Below are 12,012 nucleotides of genomic sequence, written 5' to 3'. Positions count from 1 at the left end.
ACAAAAAAATATGAAAAGTATTCAAAAAATATCAAATATACCAATATAAAATCCGAAAAAAAATAAATAGCTTTATATATTTACAGTCAGGGTTATTGCACATAAATGTGTTACTGCTGCGCTGGCAGACCGTGGTGATGAGGGGGAAATCAGGACCCAAAATGCAGGAGTCTTTGGTGCAGAAAGTCGCACGTAAATTAAATATTGCACAATGGTGATAGTAGTTGTGTAGTCTGTGTATAGAGGAAAGTCCTTGGATAGCAGAAAATCAACTGTCGACCTGTGTCGTCAGTGCATGTGTGAGTTCAGGGTGGTTATGGCCTTTGGGAAGAATCTATTTGTGAGTCTGTGGGCCTTTGTGCTGATACACCTGTAGCGCTTCCCTGAGGGAAGCATGTTGAACAGGACAAAACCAGGGTGGGAGCTGTCTTTGATGATGTTTGCTGCTCTGCTGAGGCAACGGGAGGAATGAATGTCCATCAGGGAGGGGAGAGGGCAGCTGATGATCTTCTGTGCTGCCTTGACTACTCTCTGAAGCCTCGCTTTATCTGCCTTGGTGCAGATGCCGTACCATACTGTGATGCAGTATGTCAGTGACTCTCAATGGAAAACGTTCTTTGAAAGGTCATGTAGAGTAGAAAAGTCCTGTAACCAGCCCATTTAAAAAGACAGGTAAAACCAAACCTCTCAAATTTGGACTCATCAGACCAAAGCGCAGATTTCCACTGCTCTAATTGTGTTTCTTGGCCCAAACAAATCTCTTCTGCTTGTTGCTTTCCTTAGGAGTGTTTTTTAGCAGCAATTTGACCATAAAGGTCTGATTGACACTGTCTGCTCTGAACAGCTGATGTGGAGATGTGTCTGGAACTCTGTGTGGTATTTGTCTGGGCTATAATCTGAGATGCTGTAACTTGCAAAAACTTGCAATTTTTGAGACTGGCCACTCGGATGAATTTATCCCCAGCAGCAGAGGTCACTCTTGGTCTCTTCTCTCCTGGGGCGGTCCTCATGTGTGACAGATTTGTCGTTTTGCGACTGCACTTGGGGTCACATTTGAAGTTTTAGCAATTTTCCACACTGACTGACCTTCATTTCTTAAAGTAATGATGGACTGTCATTTCTCTTTACTTAGCTGATTGGTTCTTGCCATAATATGAATTCTACCTGCTGTCAAATAGGGCTGTCAGCTGTGTACCAACCTGACTTATGCACAACACAACTTATGGTCCCAACCCCATTAAGAAAGCAAGAAATTCCACAAATGATCCCTGACACGGCACACCTGTGAAGTGAGAAGTATTTGAGGTGACTACATTATGAAGCTCATTGAGAGAAGGCCAAAGGTTTGCAGTGCAGTTAACAAACAGTGACTACTTTGAGGAATCTATATTATAAGACATATTTAGAGTTATGCATATTTTTGTCTTTGCTACATAATTCCATATATTTAGCTTAACATATTTGGTGTCTTTATTTTGTATCTACAATTTTGAGAGTATTAAAAATAAAGAAAAAAAACATTAAATGAGAAAGTGTGTCCAATTTTTTTGACTTGTAGTTTAAATAGTGTTTTCATGCATTAGTAAAATGAGTAACATGCATTAGTCATGTAAATATATATTAAAAACTCACAGAGCATCCAGTATGATATGACCTCTGCCCTGTTACACTGTAAAGAAAAATTGTAATATAAAAGTATTTTACAGTTTTGTACTGTTGTTCTAGAATATCATTAAATTCACATAAATAGACTGTGATTTTACATTTCAAATGTAAATTAACGGAAAATCACTGTAAATGTAATAAAACATAATTTTCTTGCTTTTTAAATGTATTTGTCTGTACATATGCATATTTAGATTGTTAAAATACATTCACAAATGTATCATAATTTCAAAAATATTTGTCCATTATTTGAAAGATTGAACTGTTAAATTCAAATGCAATGCTATGGAAAAATATATTAAATGATTTGTATAAACTTTTTGTACATCAAATAATTATTATTATCATTGTTGTTTAGGGCGATCGTGGCTCAAGAGTTGACAGTTCACCTTGTAATCAGAAGGTTGCCAGTTCGAGCCCCGGCTCGGACACTCTGGGTCGTTGTGTCCTTGGGCAAGACACTTCACCTACCACCTACTGGTGATGGCCAAAGGGGAATTATAAAGTGGAATTGTAAAGCGCTTTGAGGATCTCATAAAGCACTATATGAATGCAATCCATTATTATTTAAACCAACTGTTAACTTTATATTTCTGTACATTTAAGTATTATTATTCATATTGCCGCATTCATTGACCTTGTTTATAGGTAATTTCATTGTTTAATTACATTAAATTGTTCCTAATTTAATGTTTAAAAGCACGTGAAAGAGGCAAAATCCCATGTGAAATTAGGGCAACAAACTGTATTGTCATTACTGAAAATAACCGTATTTTCATGGGGAAGTTATTTTCTGTTATTTTATGGTATTATTTTGGCGCCCCAGCTGCCGGAATATTACTGGGTTTTTTAGGATTTTTTTTTTTTTTTTTTTTACGGTGTACCAAATCTGAAAAGGGGACAGTGCACATTGTTTTTTCCTTTTAATGATACCTCAAGGCTTATCTTTACTCCTAGAGGACAATTTGAGCTGGAAAATGAAAGCGTCAATAGATAAAACTTTGCCACACGCCCACAGACACCCCCCCCCCTTCATAGTTTTTTATGCAGATTTAGTAAGTCTCTAGATACTGTGCCGTTTTTTTATTTTTCTGGTCACCTTGCATAGCAATACCAACAATAGCCATTAGATGGGAGCAGAGCAAAGGTTTTTTCTCAAATACTGATCTGTGATCTTTACCAGATAACCCGTCATCACCAAACTATCTAAAGAAAAACAGCTTTAGCATTGTGGAGGTCTGTGTGTACTCAGCCAGAGTTTGCGGAATATATCAATACCATATACCTGTAAGTAAAAAAGCTTTATGTTGTATAAATGTTTACTTTATCAAAAGCAATTGTTGTCAGGGATTAATACTTAACATTTCTAATTTTGATAATTTATGAATGAAAGTGCAGTGGGAGAGGGTCACCGAATGCTGGCCATAAGGGAAGGTCCATACACATTGCAGTTCTCCTTTTTTGTTAGTTTTGGGCCTAGAATAGAATTTAGATCAGGGAGTATCTCCAGATCAGGTTGAGTTTCTGGATGGCATCTGGATCAAAAAGTTGAAAATCAGATTTGATATTCTTCACAAGAAATAAAGACTATTTGTGCACCACCTCACTTGCCTTCATTACCATAGCATCACTAACACCCACTGAGCTCCTGTCATCTGCTTTCACACAGTCTGACCAAACAAATATAGAAAGTCTTTGGCTTTATTGAGTAGACGTGGCTGTAGCATTAAACAAGACACCACTTTTTCACTGTTGGGCAATCAACCATATTTCAGTTACAGACATGCACAGAGTCATGCTTCACAGGTATATTTGACAGCTGACCACAAGCTTAGTGTGCCTGTTTCAGAAAAAAAAAAGTTTAAAAACACTTTAAGATTAGAAGTTAACCACAGTGAGTGTCTTTGAAACCCAGTGCAGCTCTTTTCTTATAACAGCATTCATACACTTGTAAAAACACAAAGACAGTTAAGTTCAACATCTAAATAACAAACATGTGCTTTGGTTAGTATGCAAACTTTATATATACTAAGAACCACATGGGTCTGGCTTGCATCTGTAGCTAAATGAATGCACACAAGCTATATCAATTTATAGACATGCACACCAAACCTGATCTGAAAATGTACTGTACAGCTTGTTCAAGTACAAGCTGGATAAACCGCTGCTCACTGTAAGGCATAAAGGAAGTGCAGAACAAAAAGAAACTAAGCTATTTTCTTTTCAGCATATCAGACAACAATGTGCTCTTGAATTTAAACATTGGTTTTCTTTTGTGAGTCAATTAATGATTTTCTGCTATAGGTTGGTAGGGACCCACTGAGGGCATTTCTGCGATGGTTCCTGGTTCTGCTGTGACAACAGGTGGAATTAAATCAGTTGGATGCCACATTTTTGCTTAATAAAATACTTATTTACCTTTGTTGCAAAGTACTTGGCAAAGTTTTTAATATTGCTTAATATAAATATCATTATTAAAACAGGTTTTAATCACAGTTGAGTGTCACACAGGCCTAAAGTCTAGTTATGGGTCTAGAGGACAGTTCACATTCATCTTATGTTGGAAAGACACAGAGACAGGTAACTACAGTAACATCAGTGATGATGTTTGCTGTTCACTATAGTCATGACTAAGTCACAATTTCAGCGGATGGATTTGTTGTATTAATTTTTTGAACTAAGCTAAAAATTTATGATTTTTTGGATGAAAATCAGATCACCCACTTCCACACTGTAGCTCAAATATTTACAGATACTGAATATATATAGTTAAGATTGACTCACTCCACATTAATGCTGTATCTGGCCATATTGTCAGTGAGCAACGTTAGTTAAATTATTTTCCTTGCCCATTCTGATACTCACTTTGAACATCAGTTGATCAGTACACCAAGTCTGCATTTGATATTTATTTTATATTAACTTTTATTAAGGTTAATCATAAAATAATGTTCTTTCTGCAAACGTACCAGTGGCAGAGATGTTGATAATATTGCTTCTTTCCTCCTTCAGTCTCAGTACTTTCAACTGTCAACTGTACAAACAGGTTTAAAGATGCAGAATGATCCTTCTTGTGCTGACTTATTAATTTTGCTACAGCAGTCTGTTTTCATTTTATACACAATAAACGACGCCTTCACAATAAAATGTCACCGTTTATATTTTGAAAGAACTGTAATCTGTTTGGAACAATACAAAGAGAAACTGCATCTGAAAAAAAAGAAGATTCAGTTTATTGTTGAATTCCATCAAGTGATCATTAAACCTAAATAAAATAAAATTATACATGTGCTACATGTCCATGAATAACACATTCACGTGTGTTGAACAAGTAAAGGAATAATTATATTAAATTTGATATTAAAGCAGTTTTCTAAAATATATCATTAGCAATCAATTAATTATTTTATCCACAATCATGTTTATGGTTTGACCATAGTAACATAGGTTTGAAAGATGACTATTTCCCTTTGTTTTTCCGGGTCTCATTTGTAACTAAGAAAGAAACCTAGAAAAAATGACCTGCAGATGATTTAGCTATTATTTAATGTGATCAACAATTGGTTTTAACTGACAAATAATAGAGGATAAACAAAACCGGATAATTCTGAGTTACTTCCATGTTTTCAGTCTCACTCATACCTGAGCATGTTTTTCAAAGCTTTTCTTTCATGTATCTGTCTCTCTTGCTCTCTCTGTAAAGTTTAAGACAAAGTACAGAAAAAAAAATTCTGAACAGTATAAAAAACCATAAAAACCGTATGGCATCAGTTGATAACCAGCAACTTTTAATTTCAAGTTATGATTGATAATTTAAAGTGAGATTTATCTTACAAAAGGTTGGGAGTGATTACAGTTTACAAATTTTATATTTCATTTTCATAGTGTAATTATGATTTCTTGGGCCAGCTGATGGCTTTTTATACGGGGTCTGCATGTTATGTCTATGAACTGATTCTGAGTCTACTCTCCCAGAGTACTCAAAGCACTTTATACAACATGCGTTATTCATCCAGTAACAAAAGCACTTTTTTTTCTATGCTTAAGTGCTTTTTTAGCATTCACACTCTGATGGATGCATCAGAGAGCAACTTGGTGTTAATATCTTGCCCAAGGATCTTTGGCATGCAGACTGGAGCCACCACGGATTGAACCACCAACCTTCTGGTCACCAAATGTTAATGAATCAGCCCTTTTTCATCTGCTTTTATTCCTTAGTGGCTAAGTGTGGTCCTTCCAACTTGCAGGAAGCTGCCCACCTCCACTGATGAGGATGATCTCAGTCCAGGAGGGAAATACAGCAATCTGGTAAGGTGCCAAGGGCATACACACTGGGCTGTGGTGGACTTATCCAATTTATCAAAACCCTGGTCCTGGTTTAGCCTGGGGTGTTGTTCAAGGCAGAGTTGGCGGAGATCAGTGGTTTACATGGGTATGTTCACAAATATCCCATGATGCCTCCACAAGTTGAGGACATGCTACAGACTCATGATAGACTGGCGACCTGTCCAAGGTATACCTTTCCTAGGATCGGCTCCAACCCAACAGCAACACTGAAATCAAGGAGCAAAAAAGAATGAGTGGATGAAATAAATGTAACATTTTGTTTGTTTTATATTTGAATTTTTAGTGTCTATGATACAGTTATGTTACAAAAGACTCATGTACTAACTAATGCCAAGAAACATTGATATCTATTGTAAAACAAGTTTGTTATTAAATGTTATTTTTTGGAACAGTGACTTCAGCTTCACTAGTCATACCCAGACATGAATATTGCCACTCTTACTGAATCAAAAAATCACTTAAAAAGGACCAGAGAAGCAGGTTAAAGAGCAACATGATCATGCCACGATTGAAAAGAAACTAAAGCATGGAGAAACAAAGTCATCTGGAAAGAGTTGCAAAACCATTTTGAAGTCAAAGACTCATTGCCAGGTATCACAAAAAATGGTGTTGCAACCAGTGATTCATCAGTAATTCATTAGTCTCAACCATTCATCACGTATTAGGTGAATACGGAGCATAAGGACTCATTGTTCTCAGTCTTACCTATGGTATTGTAGAATAGCAAGGATCCTCTGCCACAGCTTGGTAGATACCTGGTGAAGCCATGTATGCAACTGTGGTTTTCACTGTTTCTGTTTGAAGAGAGATGAAATTGAATATGTTGGTTAACAAAATTGTATCTAATTAAAACACTTATTTACAACACTTTTCATCACATCTCAGGAATAACATTGTTTTAATTGTGATAATAGGTGCAATAAACAGGGAGAACAATTTACTATCAAAATAATTATTAAAGGAATACAAAATAACAGTTTGTGATTTTAGTGCTATAATGTTGCACTGAAATGTATATAATGGGGTAATCAACAGAGGGAAGACATGTAACAATGCCTACGTAGCAAAACCAATTAGTCATAGTAAAGTATATTTTGGCAACAATGTGATACTATGCTAGCAGCTCATTTCTTTGCAGTATTAGGCAGAAGAATGGTTTTGTGAAACAATCAAAATGGCTGTGCTGAAACATCTTCTGTTAGGTAAAATGCCAAGGTGTTTGGTCGACAGACCAAAGAAGGTGATTAGACTTGATGGCAGAATGAATAAGTGTAGGCGAGCATACAAAGGAAGGGATCAGCAAATAAGAGAGCGGGGAGGGCAGATCGAGGAAACTTAGTGAATCAGGAAGTGCAGAGGATTAGTAAGGAGGAAATGAGGGCAGCTATGAAGATAATGAAGAGTTGAAAGATGAGTGGTACTGATGACACAGCTGTGGGGTTACGGAAAATTCTAGAGGGTAGACCAGATTTAACTAAATATTATGTGCAGAATTACACTATAATATCACAATGATTCTTACCCAGAGGTTGAGTGTCACCCTGGCCCAAAGAATCATAAACTGGATTAGGACACAATTCAACTTCATCTGATGGAGACAAACAGTGGGAGTGAGGGAGGAGAAAACCACAGCAACATCAGTAATTACAACCCATGTCTGCCACTCATCATGAATAATAGGAAAGTATCACACCAGATTACACAGTTATTCTTAAATAAGGTAAAAATAAAATAAAATAAAACAAAATTAAATTAAATAAATAAAATTAAAAAAATAAGTAAATAAAATAAAATAAAATAAAAAGATTTCTTATGAGAAACTTATCTAACGTAACTCTAAAAGTTCTTTATTTGATTCTAATAAAGGGAGGCTTGCTAGTGCACCCTAATAGTAAAGGCATTCTTACTGTTTGTGTTCTGTCCTGTTTGATCTTCTGTTGAGCCTGAACCATATGCCATTGTTGACCAATAGACCAAAGCTGCAGTAAAAAAAAGGAAAAATAACTGCAATAACCAATAATCAAAACAGATGAATAGAGTAGTTAAAGAAACTGAAGAAACATTAGCAACTGAAGAATAAAGCATATATATATTTTCCCCCTTTTTTACCTCTGTACCAATCTTTGCGGAAGTGATAGAGTCCCACCACTGCAATCAGAGTGCTCAGTAAAATAGTGGCAACGATCCAAGGTGTAGTAGCGGCACAGTGACTCCTCTTGTTGTGACTGTCTAGATAAGTTGTTGAATTGACATTTGGTGAGTTTGAAGAAAGATTAAGTATAAATTTCACTAATAATAATTTCGCACTTGCATGTTTTAAATGTTACATCTCTTGTACCAAAGTCCTCTAAAAGGTTCAAAGATCCTTCTTCAATAACTGATGATTAACCCCACAAAGAAACAAACATATTGAAAAGCTTTGCAAATATTTGCATCACACATATGTATAATTATTTTGAAACATTGCTGTTTCTCACCTATGAGACATGGCAGATAGACAGACAGCCAGCTCTCTGGTGATTCTCCACCTCCTGAGATCTTGCACTTGTAAAGTCCTTCATCAGACTTTAAAACTTTGTGGATGGTCATGCTTCTTGAGGAGCTGCTGCTGTTGTGAACTCCATTTTTGTAGAAATCAGCTGCGGTATTGGATGAAGACGTCTTGTTTCTGCAGCGCAGAGTCACAGCTTCTCCCTCCATCACAGGAACAGCAGGAATCTCCAGGATCACAGAACCAGCTGAATGACAAGTGATTTCAAGTTATAAAATGTTGAACTTGTGTTTGTTTGTGACAAAATACTGCCTTCACTAAATCATACCAGTGACAGTGATGTTGATAATGTTGCTTCTCTTCCCTCCTGCTGTCCCACACCAGTATTCTCCACTGTCACTTGCATAAAGAGGATGAATGGTGCACTTTGATTCTGTTGTTATTACTGTTGTTTTCTTAGTGGTTTTGTTGCATTGCTCTACTTCCTCCTTCACCTTATATAATACATCTCCATGAGAAGGCTCTTCACAGTAAAAACTAACTGACTCATATTCAAAAAACTGGGATTTGTTTGGATCAATACGAAGAAAAATTGCATCTGAGAAAAAAATGACAAAATACAAAAAAAGATTCAATGTTATTGCTGAAATAACAAAGTGCTGGACTTAAGTTGGAACCTTTCCCAGCAGTCTAAAGGCCAGAGGCGGGGTACACCCTGGACAGATTGCCAATCTGTCACAGGGCTAACACATAGACACAGACAACCATTTGCACTCACATTCACTCCCGCATTCACACCTATGGGCAATTTAGAGTTTCCAATTAACCTATCCCCACTAAGTGCAGGTGGCAGCATGGTGACATGGTGATTACCACTGTTGCCTCAGAGCAAGACGGCTATGAGTTCAGTTCCACCAGGCCAGGGTCTTTCTTTGTTGAGTTTGCATGTTCTCCCTGTATATGCATTGGTTCTCCACGGCTTCCTCCCACAGTCCAAAAATATGGATTTAAGTTGTAAATTAAAAATGTGATAACCAATAAAATGTGCATTACAGCTTTTGTGACCAAACCCAGTAGAGGTGGTGATTGACCAAAATGTTCTTTTTGGTGTTTAAATAAACCATCTTTTCCTCCAATCACAAAATGATAAATAAGGAAACAGATGTTACTCACCAACTTTCTGTGCACACAGTAGAATCAGCACAGTCATCACTAAAAAGACCAAATATAGTTACTATAAGATGTACCCACATCTTCAGACATGTTTAGACTTGCCAACTCTTAGAGTTAACAGTGCTATTCCTTATTACATTTCTAAGGTGTGACTACATGTTTCTGCTACGTGAAAGCTTTAAATCATCACAGCATTTTAACAACATTGTTAACCTTAACAAACTCTTTATAGTTTCATTTTAATGTATAAACTGAGACAGTACTTACACAGTCTGATGCACAGAGCTCTGACCTCCATGATGTCTTGCCGCAGACCAACCAATAGATGCTTCCTGTATGACCTTTGTGAAACAACTATGTGAAAATAGTTTTCAGAGAAGCAGAGCTGTTGCTGTGGTGGGTGAGGCAGAGCACATACTGATGCTTTCAAATCTATTTGTAGCCATTTAACATTCATCTTTTTATGCTTGCATTATACCAGTGACAACCTTGCCAGTCACATTAATCCTAACAGCTTATAACTAAATTTCCATGGTAGCACTAAAAAAAAAAAACTCAAGTAGCTTTAAGTGATTGAAATTCCTCACTAATGCAAAAGCATTGAATAAATGAATATTTTGCACTGTGTAATTGTACAGATATTAAACTGGTGGGACACCAGAGTCAACAACAAAGCTGTGTTCTCACAGTCTGACACAGAGACAAACACTGAGCTCAGCGATGTTTTGCATCAGACACAAAAACAGACTTGAAACAACTCTAAATAATTTTCAAACAACCAGAGCTGCTGTTATATGGGTTAAACCTCAGAAATTCCATTTATAACCAGAAAGTCACACTAGTGCTGCCTTCAGCACAACGTGTAGTCATTTCATATTCACTTTTTTTTTACGTTTGATTCATAGCACTGAACTAAACTGGTCGTAATCTGCAGTGGAAATGTTGCAGCAATGCGTACCTCAGAATGTGCTTAAAACTATCTTTACATATACATATTACACTGCAAGTGTGCAGAGACGAATTTACAAGTCAATGCCTCCGTAGTACTGGCAGTACCTTTCAATACATGTATAAGTACATCATGAAGCAGTGTAGACATTTTCCCACACAGCAACACACACGATGTTATCATCAGTTTAAAAGGTAAATAAGACTGGACTGCTTTAAGGATTTCTTAGGAGAGGGAGAAAAGGGGTCTTCTATATGAGACACAGAGGTCTGGATGGTGCCTTCTTGAGGGTTATGTTGCCAGTATATTATAATAAAGAGGGGCAGAGCATGAGCTTGTTTACAGCTGGAGGCACTTGCATCTAACAGGGCTTCCATTTCTCCTTAGTGCCATGCGCCACCTAGTGACATGTTGGAGTAATGTCAAAGGAATCAGTAAATAAAAACAGAATAAAGATGTTCTAAAAATATTATTTGACTTACGAATTGGCTTTTGAATCCCTACTTCTGCTATTTATCACTTAAAATGACCTTCAAGACTTAGTCTGCCTCTCTCTCTAAATCTCTCTCTCCTGCTCTCTGTCTCGATCAATAGCATCATTCTAGCTTTTGATCACACCATGGTGAAGCTCATAGGACGAGTCACTTTATTATCAAGCCTAAAGCAATATATATTTTAGAAATATTTATATTTCTAAAAGAAAATCAAATATCAAGTACATAAGCTTGAAACAAACAAGAAAAACACATTAACCACTGCACCTGACTTATTTCAGTGGACCAGCTTCTAGATATATCACACACCCATTAGAGTATAAGCACATATTTTCAACATATAGGTCAAAACAGTGTTGAGATACCTTCAGAAAATCACAAATTACTCGACATGACTTCATCGCCGCCACCATTGCGTGCAATAGGTCGGCGGCCTTAACATGAAATTTCCCCTTGTGGGACTAATAAAGGTATCTTATCTTATCTTATCTTCTGGGCCTTGTGTTTAGCATCATAAATAACAATCAAAGACAACAGTGCTTAAACTGAAGGTCCTGGCAGTCCTAAATATTCTGTTCTCTTTTCTTCTTCATCATTTGAGCCCTTCTTTTTTAGCTTAATTTAAAATAGTATAAAACTAATAACACAATAATTAAAAAGGCCACTGCCTCACCCAGTGACTGTCAACAGATTTGGAGGCATCTTGCACAAATAATTTGGGAGGCCCCTTTCTGAAGATTTGCCTTCCTGGTCTCCCCGTTTCCCACACCTTCAACTAATAATTCATCAGAGACCTCCATATAGAAGGAATAGTTGTGGGTATGATTCTCTGCGAGACCACGGTGGTATCTACTAGAGATAGACTGATCCAATATACAGCATCGATATCAGTC

General features: G+C 36.8%; 1 protein-coding gene across 2 annotated transcripts; it reads right to left on the bottom strand.

Moving 5' to 3' along the window:
• Positions 1-5,768: 5,768 nt before the first annotated feature.
• LOC102077382 (low affinity immunoglobulin gamma Fc region receptor II) lies at positions 5,769-10,786 on the bottom strand. Of its 2 annotated transcripts, XM_013265838.1 has the most exons (9): positions 9,944-10,786; positions 9,677-9,715; positions 8,832-9,101; positions 8,490-8,750; positions 8,122-8,241; positions 7,920-7,991; positions 7,535-7,600; positions 6,718-6,806; positions 5,769-6,218 (listed from the first exon to the last, which is right to left on the bottom strand). In XM_013265838.1, the coding sequence occupies exons 1-8, from the start codon at positions 10,131-10,133 to the stop codon at positions 6,718-6,720; spliced, it is 1,107 nt and encodes a 368-aa protein (XP_013121292.1). In that variant the 5' UTR covers positions 10,134-10,786; the 3' UTR covers positions 5,769-6,218. The 2 variants fall into 2 exon arrangements, with proteins under 2 accessions (XP_013121292.1, XP_005462870.1); XM_005462813.1 differs by lacking the exon at positions 8,832-9,101.
• Between the last annotated feature and the right edge of the window lie 1,226 nt (positions 10,787-12,012).

This window comes from Oreochromis niloticus, linkage group LG3 (assembly GCF_001858045.2).
Source record: "Oreochromis niloticus isolate F11D_XX linkage group LG3, O_niloticus_UMD_NMBU, whole genome shotgun sequence".
NCBI lineage: Eukaryota > Metazoa > Chordata > Actinopteri > Cichliformes > Cichlidae > Oreochromis > Oreochromis niloticus.
Note: the sequence above shows the minus strand (reverse complement) of the source record. Positions and strands in the feature narration are given on the sequence as shown.

Coding starts and splice junctions, on each gene's coding strand:
- LOC102077382 (XM_013265838.1), bottom strand. CDS start 10,133: ATGAATGTTAAATGGCTACAAATAGATTTGAAAGCATCAGTATGTGCT. Junction 9,102..9,676: donor ACTGTGTGCACAGAAAGTTG/GTGAGTAACATC, acceptor TTTTTTTCTCAG/ATGCAATTTTTCTTCGTATT. Junction 8,242..8,489: donor CTATCTGCCATGTCTCATAG/GTGAGAAACAGC, acceptor CAACTTATCTAG/ACAGTCACAACAAGAGGAGT.